This window comes from Lepus europaeus, chromosome 15 (assembly GCF_033115175.1).
Source record: "Lepus europaeus isolate LE1 chromosome 15, mLepTim1.pri, whole genome shotgun sequence".
Taxonomy (NCBI): Eukaryota; Metazoa; Chordata; class Mammalia; order Lagomorpha; family Leporidae; genus Lepus; species Lepus europaeus.
In genome coordinates this window covers 37,467,886-37,488,273 of record NC_084841.1, presented here as the reverse complement: position 1 = coordinate 37,488,273, position 20,388 = coordinate 37,467,886, and the positions used below count along the sequence as shown (strand labels likewise).

The window sequence follows — 20,388 nt, the reverse complement described above, 5'->3', positions numbered from 1 at the left end:
TGGTTTTCTTCTCTCTTTCCTTTCCCCTTCCATGTATGATAAATAAGTGTTTGTCAAGTATCTCTCAAGTCATTAAAATGAATAATAGATCCAACCAAGAAACTCCTTTGCAGAGTTTAGCAGAAGCATATGTTTTATCTCAATCCCAATGTGAATACTCTTTGTGTAAGTAGTGAAGTTTATAAGATGACAGTGGAGACTGAGATCACATAGATCAAAGTTCAGTTATTGGCTGCTGAAACTTAGAAAGGAGAAGTGCCATGGACTGTACAAGAAGAAGGCCACATTTAAAAGGAAGACAACACATCATGTAAAAGAAAGGCATCTCAGGGGCAGGCATTTGGCTCGGAATTCTGTATTGGAATACACGGCTTCTGCTTTTTACCCAACTTCGTGTTAATGCATACCCTAGGGGGCAGTAGATGGTGGTTTAAGTACTTGGTGCCCTAACACCCAAGTAGGAGACCCAGATACTGAGTTCCATGCTCTGGGCTTCAGTCTTGCCCAGCCCTCTGGCTGTTACAGGCATGCAGGGAGTGAATAAGCAGATGAAACATCTCTTTCTCTCCCTCTCCCTCTCTCTCTCTTTTTTAAATAAATAAATGTACGTGATAATTGTGCCCAATTATCAGACTGTTAATAGTAGTCTGAATAAATTTTACATAAGTTTGGAACATGATAGCAAGGACTATTTGTATAAAAAGTACATCCAGCAGAATATGCAGAATATTTACTTATTTATTTGGTTATTTACTTATAATGGTAAATGAGTTTGTATAAATGCAAGCAAAATGTATGGTTTATATCTAGAAATACAGTTCAGTTTATGTCATGAGGATGTTTCTCTGAATAAAATGTTTCTCTGAATAAACAGCTAGTGATGTTTATTAATATCTTGGAGCACCACTAAGTTTTTTTAAAGATTTGTTTATTTATTTGAAAGACAAAGTTACATAGAGAGGGAGGAGAGAGAAAGAGCACAAGTGACTGCGAGCGCATCAATTTACTGGTTCACTCCCCAAATGGCTGCAATGGCCAGGGCTGGCCCAGGACCTGAACCAATGTATGGACATGCTTATGTTGTAGGCAGTGGCTTAACCTGCTGTGCCACAATTCCAGGCCCCAAGCACCACTAATTTTAAGACCAGTGTCAATTCAGAGAAAAACCACTCTATGACTAAAGATTTCAAAGGAGGTCCTATGTTTCCTAGCAAAATATCAGAAGAATTTTTATTTTGGGAATACCATTTATTTATTTAAAAAATTGTTTAGTTTTTTGAAAACCAGAGTTACAGAGTGAGAGGAGGGGAGAGACAGAGAGAGATTTTCTATCTACTGGTTCACTTCCCAAATGGTTACAACAGCCAAGTCTGGGCCATGCCAAAGCCAGGAGCCTAGAACTACATCTGGTCTCCTACTTGGGTGTCGGGTGTTCAGGTACGTGGATCATCTTTTGCTGCTTTCCCAGCTGCCTTAACAAGAAACTGAATGAGAAGGGGGGTAGCTGGTACTCAATCCAGCACTTACTATGGGATGCTGGCATTGCAAGTGGTGTCTTAAGTGGCTGCACTACAAGGCTGACTCTTGTTTGTTTCTTTCAGGAGTGAATCTTAATCATGAATGGGTGGGACAGGTTTATTGCATCATTTAATTTGAACTGTGGATAAAATATGAGCCGCTGTAAGTCCAGTGCCATGTCAGGAATTAACCAGAACACCCAGGTTACCATTTTTGTCTTTGATGTATCCCTACCTTTTATATAATGGGTCCTGCACTCTACATTTTGCATACATTATTGCATGAAGTCCTCCTGCAGAGCGACTCTCATGGTAGTTGAAGAAAATTGAAGTTCACGGCCATTAAATATCTTGCCCCAGACCATGCAGCTAATGATCTAGGTTTTGAAGCCTGGCTTGCCCTCAGAGTCCAACTAGTTTTTTTTTTTTTTTAATTTTAAATATTTATTTATTTATTCAAAAGGTAAAGTAAGATGGCAGGTGAGGAAGAGAAGGAAAAAGAAAAAGGAGAGACAAAGAGAGATACCTCATTCACTGGTTCAGCCAGTGCTGGGCTGGGTCAAAACAAGGAGCTAGAAACTCCATCCATGTGGATGCCAGGGACCTAAGAATAGGGCCATCATCTGCTACTTTTCTAAGTGTTTTAGCAGGAAGCTGGATCAGAAGTAGAGCAGACAGGACTTGAAGTAGCACTCTGATGGGATGCCTGTGTCACACGGGTGTGAGAGTTTAATCCACTGGGCCACAACAGCAGCCCCTGACCAGGACCATTTGCAAATACAGTGTCTGGGGCAGGATAAATAGAAGTAAATGTATTTTACAGTATGTCACATCAGGTATCTAGCCTAAGAATATGTTTCTAAACTGTTTCCTATTTAAGCTAAAGTATTCTGTTACTAATGGCTCTTTGTTTTATTATAAAAGGTTTTCTTTACCCCACTAATGTGTGTTTCCATTAAAAGTTAAATTAAGGGGCTAGCACTGTAGCACAACTGGTTAAGCCAATGTCTGCATGCTGGCATCCCATATCATAGAGCCTGTTTGAATCACCAGGTGCTCTACTTCCATTCAAGCTCTCTGCTAATGTACCTGTAAAGGTAGCAGAAGACGATCCAAGTACCTGGGTGCTTACCACTGATGTGGGAGACTGGGTGGAGTTCTAGGCTTCTGGTTTTGGTTTGGTTCAGCTCTAGCCATTGTGGCCATTTGGGGAGATGCTGCCTTTCAAATAAGTAAAATAAATATTTCTTAAAAAATCAACATGTATTCTTAGCAAATGTTATCTTAGGTACTGCCTACATTATGGAGGATGGTAAATAGAAAATAAGATACAGTTTTGAATTTCAAAGAACTTAAATAGTAATGATGGAGAAAACAAAGACAAATGATAACAAAAGTTAAAATAATGATGCTTAAAATGTATGTTGCTCTGAGATTTATAAAAAAAAAATAAAATTGAGAGTAGTAAGCACAAAGCTTTTTAAGGCAGTGGAGCTACTCATGTAAATACTTGTCTTATGAGGCCAGCGCTATTGCATAGTAGGTTGACTCTCCCTGTGGTATGATATCTTTTGTGGGCTCCAGTTTGTGTCCCGGGTGCTTCTCTTCCAATCCAGCTCTCTGCTAATGGCCTGGGAAAGCAGTAGAAGATGGCCCAAGTGCTTTGGCTCCTGTACCCACGTGGCAGACCTGGAGGAAGCTCCAGGCTCCTGGCTTCAGATCCACCCAGCTACAACCATTGTGCCATTTGGGAAGTGAACCAGTAGATGGAAGACTCTCTCTGTCACTCCCTTTCTGTTTTTAACTCCATCTCTCAAATAAATAAATAATCTTTTTAAAAAAACTTGTAAATTTGACCAAACACATAGATTATGTAAATAACATCAACAGTCAACCATTAATGTAAACTGTGGGCTCTGTTTGATAATGCTGTGTCAACATAGGTTTATCAATTTTAATAAATGTTCCTCTGTGCTTGTGGATGTAGATATTGGAAGAAACTATGTATATGTCAGGGTGGGGATTAGAGGAAATTTCTCTGAATCGGATACTGAATTGTACTTTGAAGCTAAAACTGCTCTATTAGATAAAGTTTATTAAAACAGAAAAAAAAATCACAAAAATGAAGAAATTCATTGCCTGAATGTATTTGAAGTATAATTATAATACTAATAAGTAGAGAAATAGGTGGAATGGAAATAATAATATCTCTTGTATGTGTACCTGGATATGCATGATGGAAAAACATGAGCAAATATTGTGTTGTCTGAGACAAAGATGGTGGCTATAAATTGTTGAAAGAAGAGGCTGGAAGAGAAAAGCAGGGCATATTATGGAATGTCTTCAAAATCAGACCACGTTGTTGTTACTTAAGTGAGAGTCATCTATTGGTTTAGGTCTGGTGGGTAGAATTGATCAGAAAGAATAGACAAGAAGCTCATGAGGACCTCTAAAAGGCACCACTGACTTATCCAGCGTAATAATAATGAGAATGGAAATGTGGGCTGCATAGGAAAGACAGTTTGGTACTAAAATGTGTAAGACACAGACATTTAAGAGGTAAGGAAAAAGCAGAGCCTGGGTATTCAAGAGGAAAGTTCAGAACAGAGTCAGGAAGAGAAATATATTGGCAATTGAGTAGGAGATTCATTCTCAGGACTGGTGTCATGGTGTAGAGGATAAAACCACCACCTGTGACACTGACATGCCCTGTGGGTGCCACTTCACGTTCTGGCTGCTCCGTTTTTAACTCAGCTCCTTGTTAGTGGCTTGGAAAGTCAGCAGAGAATAGACCAAGTGTTTGTCTCTCTGCTATCTATGTCTGAGACCTGGACGAAACTCCTGGCTTTAACTTGGCCCAGGCCTGGCTGTTGTGGCCATCTGAGGGGTGAACCAGCAGATGGAAAATCTGTCTCTCTCTGTCCTTCACTTTATCTGTGACTCTACCTTTCAAATAAATAAATAAATAAATAAATCTTGAGAGAGAGAGAGAGAGCGAGAGAGAGAGAGAGAGAGAGAGAGAGAGAGAGAGAGAGAGTTTTCATTTTGATGAGGTTAATCTTCCAGAATATATCTATTACCTAAAACACAGGAGTTATATTATACCTTTAGAAGGGGTATAACTGAGTTTTCTTAAGCTACCTAAGGAGTTCGTGTTCACAGAAGTGTTATATTAGACAAGTCACAAGCAGATCTATGTTTATGTCTGTAAAATAGAGTCAATGATACTTTGTAAGGAAATTAGAAAGATTGATGGAACTTCCTATTGATATGGAGATATATAATGACTTCAGACCATATTAGGTACTGCCAATAAAAGGCTATGGTGTGATAAACATTATTGCTATAATAAAGAATGGATGGCATTTTTATCTGTAAGAGATGCATAATATTAGTTTCTCTTAAAAATGCTTCTATCTTCATTACAAAAATACAAAGTTGTCTATAGAAATATTTTCCAGTGTCATTTGGGCTTCCCATGAGATTTTGTATCTTTTGGTAAGTAAGGCATTGTATGTCACTATTTATTATTAATGTCGATATTTGCATATATCAATTTATTTAACCCTTGAAACACTGTGTATTGGGTTCCAAAAAATCTTTATTAATAATATTTATTAAACAGGTGTTAAAAATTTTTGAATGAGGAAAGCTGTAGTGGGACTCATAAGAGGCACATTGATGAATATAATGCATGCTTAGGACCAAACAACCTTGGTGATTTATGGATAGGAGATTGGGTAGAGGTATGACGTTACGTAGGATAACACAGCAAGGCTTCTGGCTTGCAAATAACATATACAGTTGTTCTGTGCCCTGAGATAGGGAACATATGAGGAATAGATGTAGGAGCGGAGATTATGAGTTCGAATTTAGACACTATGTGTGGGATGAGTGTGAGATATGCAGAGGGATAAATTTAATAAGCAGCTAATTATGAGGATCTGGAGATTTAGAAGCCAAGAATGAACTTGAGATTAGAATCATCAGTTACAAATTGACTGTTAAAGACATGGATGACTGTAAGATAGTTCCCAAAGGGCATGTGTAGAATACAGAATGAAAGGGCTGTGTATGACACCCAAGGACATAGCTGGCTTCAAGGAGAGGGCAGAGAAAGAAGCACACAGGACTCTAATAAGAGTGTTCAGAAATGAAATATCATCAGGACACATACGATTTCATTTTTAGAGTTCAGTGATGTCTTTTATTTTTGAAATAGTTGTTAAAATATTTCATCTCAGCCGGCGCCGTGGCTCAACAGGCTAATCCTCCACCTTGCGGCGCCGGCACCCCGGGTTCTAGTCCCGGTCGGGGCGCCGGATCCTGTCCCGGTTGCCCCTCTTCCAGGCCAGCTCTCTGCTGTGGCCAGGGAGTGCAGTGGAGGATGGCCCAGGTCCTTGGGCCCTGCACCCCCTGGGAGACCAGGAGAAGCACCTGGCTCCTGGCTTCGGATCAGCGCAGTGCGCCGGCCGCGGCGGCCATTGGAGGGTGAACCAATGGCAAAGGAAGACCTTTCTCTCTCTCTCTCTCACTGTCCACTCTGCCTGTCCAAAAAAAAAAAAAAGAAAAAAAAGAAAAAAAAATATTTCATCTCCTCTGCCCTTAGTGTATTGAATGAAACATTTTGTGTGTCCATTTGATGAGGAGAAAAATTAGAAGACATGTTTTATTTAAATTGCTAGTTCATGGTATATGACTGATATGGGTATTTGTATTCTTGTTTACAAATATACAGGTAAGTTTTGACAGACATATGGATGATATTTTCAAAATGACCAACATTTGTCTTCTTGTACATGGTCTTGGAGATGGAGACAAGGTGGGAGAGGGCATATTTTTGTTCCTTCTTTTACTGCTACTTTTTTTTAAATTTTATTTTTATTTTTTTATTTTTGACAGGCAGAGTGGACAGTGAGAGAGAGACAGAGAGAAAGGTCTTCCTTTTGCCGTTGGTTCACCCTCCAATGGCCGCCGCGGCCAGCGCGCTGCGGCCAGCGCACTGCGCTGATCCGATGGCAGGAGCCAGGTGCTTCTCCTGGTCTCCCATGGGGTGCAGGGCCCAAGGACTTGGGCCATCCTCCACTGCACTCCCTGGCCACAGCAGAGAGCTGGCCTGGAAGAGGGGCAACTGGGACAGGGTCGGTGCCCCGACCGGACTAGAACCCGGTGTGCCGGCGCCGCAAGGTGGAGGATTAGCCTAGTGAGCCACGGCGCCGGCCCTTTTACTGCTACTTTTATCATAGAAGTCAGTCATCATTAGGCATGATAATAACTTTGAATGTTTTATATATATATATATATATATATAATCAAAATATAGCTCAAATGGTCTAAGCAGGAGAATTAACACAAAACAAAATATCTGGATTAACAGATATTTCAATCAAAAAATTTATATTATTACAAGCAAAAGTGCCAGAAGATGATACCTATGCCTATGATACAGTAACTCATAATTCTGGAATCTATTTCATAATTGAACAATTGTGCTAGTTGACTGCTTTTTTCCTTTTTATAAATATATGTTGTAAGACCTATAGTGTGTTAATTAGGTTACCTAAGTGTAAATAGACTTTGAAAGAAGTCTGAAGAAAATAATAGTTATTTCTGATAAATTTAGTTAAGTTACACAAACTTAGAGAAAGTTTCTGATTTTCTTTCAGTTTTAATGAGTCATGATAAGGATTTTCAAAACACAGCAATCATATGTAGACTTGATATTAAATCAAATTTTAATTACATATTAGAAATATTTGAAATGTATTTAAAGTAGTTATTCAACAAAATGGTAATAAATTTTTATTTTTAGGTAGATTCTAGTTTGAAGTATGGACTAGTTAGTATCTGTTCAATTGTGGTTAGTATTAGGCCAGAATTAGTTTTCTTATTTCAAACAATAGAAAAAAAGATGAATCTTTTGAGTAAAGTTACAGACTATTCTAGATTTAATGGTTGACTTAATCTGTAGTTAAATTGGTAGCATCAAAACTTTTAAAATACTCTATTTATTTACTATTTAAACTGTGGATGATAAATACCTTTAAAGAGTCTTCCCAAAGGCAGATTTTTTTTTTTGTTTTTGCATTTGTTTTTAAAGGTAGTGCTTCTAGAATTATACTCCTTCTTTGTATCAACTATACATGAGGTTGCTTAATACCCCTTTAGTAGATAAATGAGGGTATGAGTGTTTTTGAGTTTCATTTCTGTGATGTTTTATATCAAGTAATTTTTTAGAATTTTCTAATCTTAATATCTTTTTAAGGACCATGTTAGTTATTAGTTTTAGTAAGATCTAAGTGCATAACTAATGATACAACCATTTCTTAACTCATATATTTAACAGTGAATGAGTAATAGTTTTTTACTATAAGGGGAATGGGCTGGTTATTTTCTACATCTTAAAATCTGATTTTTCTTTGTTGTAGGTTTTATTGGGATTTAATAATGCTTATAATGATGGTTGGAAATCTAGTCATCATACCAGTTGGAATCACATTCTTTACAGAACAGACAACAACACCATGGATTATTTTCAATGTGGCATCAGATACAGTTTTCCTATTGGACTTGATCATGAATTTTAGGACTGGGACTGTCAATGAAGACAGTTCTGAAATCATCCTGGACCCTAAAGTAATCAAGATGAATTATTTAAAAAGCTGGTTTGTGGTTGACTTCATCTCATCAATCCCAGTGGATTATATCTTTCTTATTGTAGAAAAAGGAATGGATTCAGAAGTTTACAAGACAGCCAGGGCACTTCGCATTGTGAGGTTTACAAAAATTCTCAGTCTCTTGCGTTTATTACGACTTTCAAGATTAATTAGATACATACATCAGTGGGAAGAGGTAAGACACATCTTTTCCTTTTTTAATGCCAGTATATGATTGTTCATTATGACTGTTTTAAAGTGAACTGTGCGGTGTTGTGATGAGTTATATGAGATTTAAGAAGAAAAATTTCTTTGCTGTTTCTCGTAAGTAAATGATACATTTGTATATTCAGAAGACGTGATCAATACTGGATTTGAATCAGCAGAAAAAAATCAGTGATTATAAAACAATTGTTTTATGCCTATTTAGCACATTTTGAACAAATCACTTTAAACAACACATTTTTAGATCCTAATCAATACAACCTCTATTCCACCTTGGGATTTCTTTTCTTTTTTTTTAAACTAAGATGAATACATAAAATGCCATCATTGACAAAAATGTGTAGGGTCTGATTGCTAATCTAGTGCACCATTATGAGTTAGTGTGGTAATGTTTCTTCTAAAATTGAAATTTCCGTGAATTTACGTTGGAATAAAACATGGTTTCTTTGAGTGTTTCTGTGTTGGATATGTAAAGATTTGTATTTTATTGAGTATAGTCTTTGGCCCATTGCTATACCTTGCCTGTAGTTAATTACTATGCTTTCTATTAGTTCATTTCATAATAGTGAAAAGCATCACACCCAGGAAGGGAATTATTACACACAAATAGTCAAATGAAGAGTGGGGTGAATCTGGCCAATCTAGCCCATATTTTGTTGAACGGGGCATCTGTTGTCTTTAGGCGGTGAGTGGATCTTGAAAGGGTTCAGCTAATTGGGATTTCAAAAGATCTTAATAAGGTGTACTACACTAACCTCTTAGACTTTCTTTTCTTTCTGTTTACCTTTTTGTATTAATTATAACCTGTGTTTTATTGTCTTCATAAAAATGAGAGTCACATATACTCCAGAATGCCTATGCCAGCACTTATGAAAGCAATATACTGGCTATGGATTGTTGCTTTCTTCTCTGCAGATATGCTTTTTGGCATTTTTAAGATGAATTATACTTTTAAACAAATTAAAAAATGAAAATTGTTTTCCTCCTGTGAGACTTTAGCAGTGTTTTTGTGTGTGCTTGTCAGTTGCACTTGGTTCACAGCATTTCAGGAAGTGACATGCAATAACAAAACACTGATGAAAAAGCATAAAAATGGATTCTTCTTAAAATATGGATGCAGAATATATTTAAAATCAAATGAAGTAGATTTGCAAAGTTGAATTCAATTTTTGCAAATCCCATCTAACATAGAATAAATATTGGGATCTCAAAGCTTTTTTTTTTTTTTTACTAATTTTAGATTAATATCAGACCAAAATGATTCTGGATAATAACAGATAGTGTTTTTTGATAGTTTATTATTTGTAAAGTAAAAGATTTGATCCTTTATATGGATTTTCTCACTGAATATTACTAACAAGCCAATGAAACAAAATTGTTTCACATTTTGCATATGAAGACAATTAAATACATTAAGGTACCTGGCTCTGATTCCCACAGTTCCTAAGAGATCAGTCTGTGATTCCAGCTATTGTGATATGGCTCTAGAGCCCATGTCGTTAACTATAAAACTCTATAGGTTTTCTCTATAACATGTTGTGTTTTTACTATAAGTATTTTTATATTCTGCCATTTTATAGGTTATGCAAGAAATTGTAGAAAACTCTCTTATCTCAGACTGTGGTCCATGTAAAAAGAATCAAAGTTAACTCTTAAAATAAGGCCACAAAAATACTTTAAATAGCCTGTAAGAGAAAAGTCACTGATATAAATACCAGTCAATTAAAAATACAGTAGGCAATGTGACTATTTTTAATGTCTTGTAGTTTTAACCCAGTTCCCCTAGAGAATGGCAGCAGGATGAACAGATGGCATCCTATCAGATAAAATGGCAGGGCTTGTAGTCCTAGAAGAGGACACTCTTTAACACTAATATCCTTTGGTTCCTGGCAGTGGTCATGGGCACCTAGATCTGTGCAAAATGATGGTGTTTTGCAGATTCCATAATATAATTCAGGAGCATCAACTCACTGGTATCCTTAATGTAAAATGTAATTTAATATGCACTCACAGACATTTGGTAACCATGCACATTCAGGAGAGAGTTGTGAGTTGGCAAGATATTTGTCGTAAATAAATGATCTTGGGTATAAATGAACCACAAGCTCATTTAGGTGAGGAATGGTTTCTTGATTTTTATGATACACATATATGATATCATGTAACATGGATATTTAATGTATATTGATGATACTGTTAAACAGGGAAGAAATAGAAGCATATTCCAGAAAATAATACAAATTCCATGTACATGATTCAAACCATAATCACAAAGAAACTTGAATGATTCCCAAACTGGCAAATCTACCTTTTATAAATGCCACTAGGATGTGTTTACAAGTAGAAATACAACAAATAAATCAGAAGTAGCTCAGTGAGCTTTTGGAATAAAACTGCAAAGGAAGATGTGAGTTCACCCACACGTCTTTGAGTTCTGAGTGTTTTAGTAGCAAGCTGGCTAGTGCTAAATTCAGCAAATTTGGGGAAGTAATGTGTGAAGTCTGGAAGCTGCCAGTGTTCTAAATGAATCATTCCCTAGGAAAGTGGCTGCCTTCTACAGGAAACTGCTTCCATCTTCATCCATCCTCAACAATAGATTTTTGGTGGAGGAAGGGGAGGGAGTGGTATGAATTAGTTCAACTGAAAAATAAAAAGTCCAAAGTCCTGAAGCCAGATAAATTAGGAAAATACTATTAATGAAATACAGAAAATTTAAAATTTAGCCTTTGTATCATTTCTAAAGGTAAGTATAATCGCAAATACAAGAGGAAGCAACTGATTTGAACAACTTTATGAAATGATTTGTGTTAAGGAGATAGGTTGTTTTCATGAGCCTACTGTAAGATCAATGGCTTTATGATGCAAAAAACAGTTTCCTCACACTGCACTAAAATTATATATATATATATATATATATATATATATACACACACACACACACACACATATACCAGGTAAGATGAAAGTCAGCAATAATTTAGATAAATAAGATCAGAATAATGTTTTTCAGTAATTTTCAGAAAATTGAGGTGGATCTTTTGCACTATTGTATTTTGGTGAAAAAAATTCACTTAATTTAATGTTGTTGTTGTATATCAAGTAGATTATGATCTAAGCCAGATTGCTATTTTGTAACCTATCACAAGGAAACCAATTCTGTATGATCCTCCTAAAAGAGACATATGGTGAGGAAATCCCCGGAAATTAAATGGAATATTATTAACAATTTGTGAGAATCACAAGCCACTGAAGAGATTAAGAACAGATTAAAGAGCTTAGTAAATGGGAGATTATTTGGTTTGTAAGAGTGAAGAATTCTAGGAACCTCAGATGCCACAGCTGCTGATCTAAGTCATTTTATCAAAGGGAGATGACCCTTGAAACTTTTGGGATTTAGGAAATGTTAATTAAAAAAAACCACTCTGTTATGATTATTTGTAGGATTCAGTGCCATAAATAAAGTATAAATTCTTCATGGATAAGGTTAGAAAATTGCAGGAAATCATATATAATAACTATAGCTTTGCAGTACATAAACATTATTTCTCAGTTCCTGTCTCTCTGACTTCCCTTGTGTAGATTTTAGATAGATAACAATTAACTAAGTACAGGAAAGAGGTCTTTTGGCTTGATCGTCTTGTGTCTGTAGCAATTTTAGATGAAAAATGTGTCTGGAGTCTACAATGCTCTTCTAGCAATTAATGTTTGAGTTTTGTTTTGACTGAGAGATAGATACATGTACCCAAATTATGTTTAACAACAAAGCATTAATAAGGAAATGTTTTCCATGGGGGACTGCTGCAGAGTTCAGTTTCTCTCTTTGGTTAATTATAACATTCTAATTGGTTTACATTACAGACTAATTCTTGTTATGAATTATCTATAATTATCGATACATATTCTAACCACTTTCCTTTTTAGGAAAGCACATAGAATTCTAAGACTTGCCATAGGCGACTTCAGTGTTTTTCTAAGTCTGACCTGTATTAGAACTTAGAGTGGCTTCCTAGTGCCTTTCACATCAAATCTATGTTTCTTTTCTGTGCCTTCAAGGCTCTCCAGCACACTCTTCCCCGGTTTCACAATTGTCACTTCATATTTGCACCCAACAGTTTCGTTTCTGTTTTTTAATTTTATGTTACTTCTTGCAGAGAATTATTCTTTATGCTTCTGTAATTTGGCCTGTGCTGCACCTCAGATTTGGAAACTCATTTTTTTCTATCATTCCTTTAAAAATCAGACTCAAACTTATCTCCATGAAATATGCTACATTGGTTGACTTTGCTATAATAGTCAAAAATCTGTATACTGAAAAATTTTGTCTACTTGGCATACATTTGTTTATGATACTTAGTAGCATGCATTTTCCTTTCATTTTAGTGGGGATAAACATCTCTAGGAAAGAATTAATGTCAAATTTCCTTGTATCCTAATATAGGCTTATAAATGAGGCATATAATCAGAGCATGCTTATCTACTAACTACACGACAGTCCTGGCAGTTTTCTATATTCAAAATCCATCAGCTGGGGTTTGCGCTATGGCATAGTGGGTAAAGCTGCTGCCTGCAGAGACGGCCTTCCATATGGGTGCCAGTTCTTGGTGCTACTCTTCTGGTCCAGCTCACTACTAATGGACCTGGGAAAGCTGCAGAGGATAGCTCAAGTCCCTGGGCCCCTGCACTCACATGGGAGACCCAGAAGCAGCTCCTAGCTCCTGGCTTCTAATCAGCTCAGCTCTGTCGCGGCCCTTTGGGTAATGAACCTATGAATGGAAGATTGTTAGATCTCTGTTTCTCTGTCTCTCTCTGTCTCTCTCTCTCTCTCTCTTTTTTTTTTTTTTTTTTTGACAGGCAGAGTGGACAGTGTGAGAGAGAGGCAGAGAGAAAGGTCTTCCTTTGCTGTTGGTTCACCCTCCAATGGCCGCCTCGGCCGGGGCGCTGCTGCCGGCGCACCGTGTTGATCCAGGCCAGCTCTCTGTCTCTTTGTCTCTGCCTTTCCATAACTCTGCCTTTCAAATAAACAAATAAATATTTTAAAAATCCATTCACTAATTATTAGGGAATGTTTATTCTTCACTTTCAAACACTTATTGAGTAGTCTCTGTGCAGATGCTGCATATAATAACGAAGCATCTGTAAGTTTTGTAGGAAAGAAAAACTTGAGCATATGTAAAAGTGGGAATGAACAATGCAGTTTATTTTGCATGAGAAGAAACCTTCAAAGATACTTGAACTGAGTTTTAAAGCTGCAGTCTGGAGTTTCAAGATAATAAATGGGCCAGGCAGAGGAATGTATCTCAATGAGACAAGAGGTGGTAGCAGCCTAACACAGTAGGTGTCCATATCCAGGGTGATTTTGTCATGGTATTACAGAATTTGTGCTAATGATATGCTTCCTCAAGAAAGTGTTACTGAAACATGTTGGTAGATTTATATTTTAGAGTGGTGCCAAGTGAATGGAATTGTAAGTTACTATGGATAGAGCTGTAAGACCAGTTAAAGGAGAGACTTAGCACTTGTTTACATTTTTCTTTGTGTACAGTTAGTGTCAAGCAGGATATATGGTTTATGTTTACCAAATACTCTTACTCTTGAAATGTTTGTTTTAACTTATAAAATATGTTAAAGTTTTCCACGAAGTCTATTTTGAAGTGTTTCATAATTTAAATGTCAATTATTTTGGAAACTTTGATGTTCCTGGTGGTGTGGAATGACTCTTACACTAAAAGTGTGTGGGTGTTTATTCCAACTGTGCCTTTATTTTCTATCTAATCTAGGGAGAATCACATAAAGTGATTTATTTATGCCCACAAACAATAGAACAGTTATAAAGTAAAAATGAAATGAGGTGTGTGGAAATTATTTGGAGGACTTAACTTGATATATGTCTATAGTATGTGTAAATGTAGTATTCATGATGACATCTTTCTCATATTAGTACTTGTGCCAGCACCTATATTCTTACACCTGTGTGAAATGCTTGGTGTTTGCTACAGGCAAATATTAATTCTGCTAAAGACCACTAGATGTCCTCTATTGGTTATATTACTTCAGGGTTCTATACACTAAAATACCAAAACCGTCTTTTTAGAAAGGACTCATTTACATTCTTTTAGAATCAGCTAATTGCTTGGCTAATATGGTTCTAGAAAAAAATAGGTGACTATGCATTTTAATATTTGTAAAAATTATTTCTGTCTGTGTTTTCCTCTCCGATAAACCCATGAGTTAGTTACAAATTCATTCTCTAAAGAATACTTTCTATTTTGAGAGAATTGTTTTCAGTGTTATTTGAATGTGGTATTTTAACAGACACTCTGAAATTTTAAGTTATGATGTGATCCATTATATTTGGATATGAAAAGTTGTTATATGAAGACAATTAAGAAAAGAGTAATAGGATGTTAGGCATATATATGATTTCTATATATAAGATTTCAATATATAAGATTTCTACAGAAAGTTTGGAGAAAATGGAGTTAAAAGATAAGCTTATTTTGGTGAAACATTTTTGAAGTCTATGCATATATTTTTATAATATACATTTCCCATGAAGTTTTTGAAGACCCTGCATGTGTGTGTTAGAGGTAAGAGACTTCATTTCAATTGCTATTGATCAAGGTCCAGTAGCAGAGCTATATAAGCCCAGTGCTTTTTTTAAAATTATTATTAGACAGGTAGAGTTATAGACAGTGAGAGAGAGACGGAGAAAAAGGTCTTCCTTCCGTTGGTTCACTCCCCTAATGGCCGCCATGGCTGGCGTGCTGCGCCAATCTGAAGCCAGGAGTCGGGTGCTTCTTCCTGGTCTCCCATGCTGGTGCAGGGACCCGAGCACTTGGGCCATCCTCCGCTGCCCTCCCAGGCCACAGCAGAGAGCTGGACTGGAAGAGAAACAACCGGGACTAGTACCTGGTGCCACAACCGGAACTAGAACCTGGGGTGCCGGCGCCACAGGTGGAGGATTAGCCAAGTGAGCCACATGGCGCCGGCCCTAAGCCCAGTACTTTAGACATGGAAATTTCAGTTTAATGTCAGAATATAAGCTCCAATTTGAAATGTTTGGGCCTCCAATTTTGAGATTGAATCATTGAACTTTTGTGCTTCAATCTGTTTTTTTGTTTTTTTTTGTTTTTGGCAAGTTTTTCTATACCTTGCCTGCTATGCGTAGATAATAAACAAATTCATATCCAGAATTTTAAAAATTGTCACACTGGTGCCTCAATATCCACATGACTAATTGACATCTCCATAATGACATCTCATGAACTCTTCAAACTCAGTATGTTCAGTTTACTTCAATTCCCTGTTTCTCTAAGTATCAAATAGAAAATTCAGAAATTGAAGAAATATCATTGGCTTCTTCTCTTTCAATCTTCAAAACTAGTAATAGCCAAATTCTAATTCTACTTCTTGAATGTGGTTTGAATCCTTTCAGACTTTCACTTCATCCTCATATCATCATCACCCTTATTCAAAAAAATCTTCAGTTGTTTCTCATTTAAATTTCTATAATAAACCCATAATTGGATATTATTACTGATTCACCCTTGCTTATCTTCTCAGCCACTCAGCAGTGGTATTTTTAAATAATAAACATTACTATATCAATCACCTGTCTAAAATATTTCTGTAACTTTTCATTACCATTAGGCTAAAGTACAATATCAAAGCCCTTTGATTTTGGACAAAGTTTATCACTTGAGCCTAGCAAACTCATTATTCTAACCTCTTTAGTTGGTCAAATACACCTTTTTAAATTCTTCACCAGCACTAAATTGTCTATCATATTTTAACTTAAGCATTACTTCTTTGTGATGGAAATAACTAGTCTCACACAAATAGATCTGGCATTAACTTTGGATCTGGCACAAACTTTTACAACTTCTCTTGAAGTGTGAATTTCTAAAGGTGTGTTAAACTCCAGGAGAGACTGCTTTCCTTTATAGTGTTTGGGAAATAATGAGCCACAAGTATACTCAGTGAATGAATTAAATTATGCCCTTGAGGAGGCTTTAATTCAATAGAAGAAGTAAGCAAGACAACAGACAAGTAAAATAACAGAGCATCTTGAATCTCATATTAGAAGCATTTATGGTATAGACAAAAAGAGAAACATTGCATATGAGTATGTGGTAGAAAAAAGAAGAGTGTTTATATACAATACATACTAAGTGTGGCCACTTTCAAAACTAAGTGTGAAAAGGTATGTCTTTCTAAGTCAAAAAGCTTGGGAAATATTGTCAGGAAATTCAGGAATCACATAAAAATTAATCATTGCTAGAATGAACAAAAGATAATTTTTTCTGCCCAATATCATAGAATTGTTTTGAGTTTTAAATTAGACTTTATTGTTGAACATACTTTAATAGAGATGTAAGCTATTATTCTAAATATTTCTACCAATTTAAAATGTGAAAATCTGAAAAGAAAACTCATCTTTAGCCCTTTATTTTAGTTACTGCCCTTTAAAATACTGGAAGCACTATTACTGTTTATATGAATTACTTCTTCCCAAGGCATACCAATTGTAGGAATCAAGCAGCAAATGAATCAGGCAAATTTAGGAAAAAATATATTCAGACTTATATTTATCTGAAGTTTCTTGTCAGTTTCTTAGTTTTTCCTTTAATTGTGCCTGCAGACAAAATATTTATGCTCATGCATGTGCTGTTTGAATTAAAGTTGTGTCATTGGCTCATGAATATTGGAAACACAATTTGTGATGTGCTTCTTGTTCAAACTTGAAACTCTAGTTCAACCACCAGAATGGTTTTTAATGAACATGTGTTACTTTAATTATCCAAGTGATTATCTGTTGAACAGGTCATTGCAGTTGGTCTTGTATACAGTGCATCTGTCTATAAACAAGAACAGTGTAATAAAACATGAATACATTGGAAAATGACATAGTGATGCCTAGGACTGTTTTATTCTTACAAATAATGAAGCAAAATTAAACTCATCTCTGAAGGAAATGTTAAATAAGGTTATCTAATCACAAAGGGAAATGTGTGCCTTTTTATTGCCAGTTTCTAACAAATCAACCTTTCACTTTAGTCTGATACAATGTCAAAGGAATTTTTATTGTTTTGAAATACTTTAGAAAATAAGATTATGCCAGCATTATTTCAAAACAAATGATTGATTCCTATTTAATTGGGCAAAAAATATTATTTTAAATATATCAGAAATTGTCACAGAAAGTCAGCTTTATGCAGCATTATAATTGTGTTATGAAAGCTGAAGAATGAATAAAATTAGAAACATTCAATTGCACTAGGTAATGGCTGAGCAAGACCTACTTTGACTTCTCTTTCTGTCTTGCTGATGTATGCACTTTAGATTGTGTATTAGAGGAGTCGTGTCTTAGTGTGAAAAGGAAATACATTTGGTTGGTTATATAATTCTGGTGGCTATTTTGAGTTAAAACTGCCATTTAGGCCATTTTTTTTTATACAATAGCTAAAGTCTTTTTCTTATTAGATCTTAAAAAAACAAAAGTAGACATTGAACATAGATTCTCTAGACTAGTTGCAGGGCTCCTAATCATTTAAAGTTGTTAACGAAGGAATAGTAGCTATGTTGAGATAATCATATCTAAATCAGAAGTGCTGATATCAAAAAGAATTTTCAAATGAGATTGGTCATGATAATGCTATTTCTATTTTAGAAATTTGAGTTGCGTGAACATACAAAACAAGGGAGTCCAGAACTCTGGAATGAGAAAAAGTATTACAAGTACAAGTCCAATTCACTCCCAGACACTATTTTCATTTTGAAATTGTGAACTCTGGCTTCTACTTAGCTTATATAATTGTTTTAATAATTAAAGGAAAAATTCAGATGAAAGTGTTTTGCAAATTTTAAAATCGAAAGTTTGAAGAGTATATTAGTGTGAGATGCACTTATCCTATCAAATGAATTCATCGGTTCTTTCACATAATCTATGAAAAATAAAATTTTCTGCATTTTTAATATCTAGATTGCACTGGAGAGTAAAGAGTAGAATTTGGATTATGGTAGCATGTCCTTTGGAAATTTAGAATCCATGAACTGTGATTACATAAGAGTGCCTGATATTAACAGTTGGAGAATCAACTAACTTTGTGGGGATGACAGTTTCTTGTGTAGGAAGTAATTCTTTATTTTGTGAAAATACTCATTTCTATGATATTAAGAAGGAACTATATTCAAAACAACTCCTTCCAGTTGACTGGCAGTGCATCACAAGCATTTGAATTCACAGGTTTTAATAATACTGTACAATTAAAATGCTTTCCAATTTTTTAGTGTTCTGAAATTCAGAGAAGTGTAGTTTTAGATAATTTTTAATCTGATTGGAGAATACTTTTGCATCTTTCCCTTGTGTATATTTATTGTCAGAGCAAAATAATTTTGTAATAACAATAATTGCCAAAGAATGCTAATAAGACATATTGAGGAGGAGTTAGTTTCTAGGTTTGTGATATTTGAGTCTCACATAAATTACTGACTTTAGAATAATATTATAAACTGTATAGATTCTCACGTGGTATATGTATTCAGTATCTTGACTCAAAGGCCAGGTTATGAGTAATAGATTCTTGAAGTTCTAATGACTGATTTTCTGCTTCCAGACTTTTCTTGGGAATTAAGACATTAATGAACGAAATGGTTCCTTGGGGAATGATTCACTTACATTCTAAGACTTTCTCAGCATAATGAGTAGTCCATAAAATTTCATATATATTTGAAACCATTAGTGGATAACACTTATGCAGGCTATTGGTTGACAGGCACTTAAGAGTAATTCTTGCTACAGAAGGATTGGTAATGAACATGGGTGTCACAATCAGAGAGAATGCATTTGTATGAGAGGGAAGTGTAACCGGATGTGGACATTTTAGATGGGCTGGCAGAGGAGGCAGGAGGACCTCCACCAAAAAAAAAAAAAAAAAAATCACAGTTTTGGTGACTGTTTTGTGGTGCCAAGTTATTAGTATTTATCTAATGTCAAAGACAAAATTTTATTATGTTTAAGTGTTAATTGGGAATTTTATAAATTCCACCTCTCTTCCCTTTTAGATGTGTCATTTTTCAGACATTCCAAAAGTTCCCAGTGACTTGGTTTTAGATTATTCTTATGACTTCAGATGAAAAAAGTTTTCAGTAGGCACTCATTCCAGAAAAATACTGCCACTATTTAAAGTATTCTGGGGGCTGGCGCTGTGGCATAGTGGGTGAAGCCACAGTGCTGGCATCCTGTATGGGTGCTGTTTCGAGTAGCAGCTGCTCGGCTTCTGACCTGGCTCTCTGCTATGGCCTGGGGAAGCAGTAGAAGATGGCCCGAGTGCTTGGGTCCCTGCACTCCTGTGGGAGACCCGGAAGAAGCTCCTGGCTCCTGGCTTCGGATCTGAGTAGCTCTGGCTGTTACGGGATTGAAACAGTGGATGGAAGACTTTCTCTCTCTCTGCCTCTCTGTAACTCTGCCTTTCAAAAAATTAAATAGTTTTTTGAAAAAAGAAGTTCATGGGAAATGGAACTTACAGAAAAGTTTCTTAAAAAATAAAATATTCTCTTTACTATCACATTTCTTAAATGTGTGATTTTATAGAACCAGCTAAACATTGTATATGCAATTATATACTAACAAACTGAATAAAAATAAGACAGCAGGTGATATGTTGACTCCTCATGTGAATCTCATATCTTTATATTATTATCAAATGTAATATTTAATCAGTCATATAAGGTATAGAGCTATATTATCTGAATCCAAAGATAGGTAAAAAACAACCACTGAGAAACAGATCTTGTATTTTATGGAGGAGTTGGAAAAGAAAATAAATCATCACAGATGTGAATTCCTATCTAGTTTAAATTGTTGAAAGAGTCAAGAATAATTCTATAGCTATATCTCAATTCAGTTGGAAAGATTTCATTGATTCACAGTCTTGTAGGAGAGTAGGAGTAGTAGGGAGTAGATGGGCTAGATGATTTTGGGCTAGATG

At 35.7% G+C, this 20,388-nt stretch overlaps 1 protein-coding gene across 1 annotated transcript in view; it reads left to right on the top strand.

The window, feature by feature from the left end:
• Positions 1–20,388, top strand: part of HCN1 (hyperpolarization activated cyclic nucleotide gated potassium channel 1) — a 406,216-nt gene that overhangs the window by 49,649 nt on the left and 336,179 nt on the right. The window contains exon 2 of the mRNA XM_062211814.1: positions 7,946–8,369. Coding sequence (XP_062067798.1) covers positions 7,946–8,369 — 424 coding nt within the window. The remainder of the gene's footprint in view (positions 1–7,945; positions 8,370–20,388) is intronic.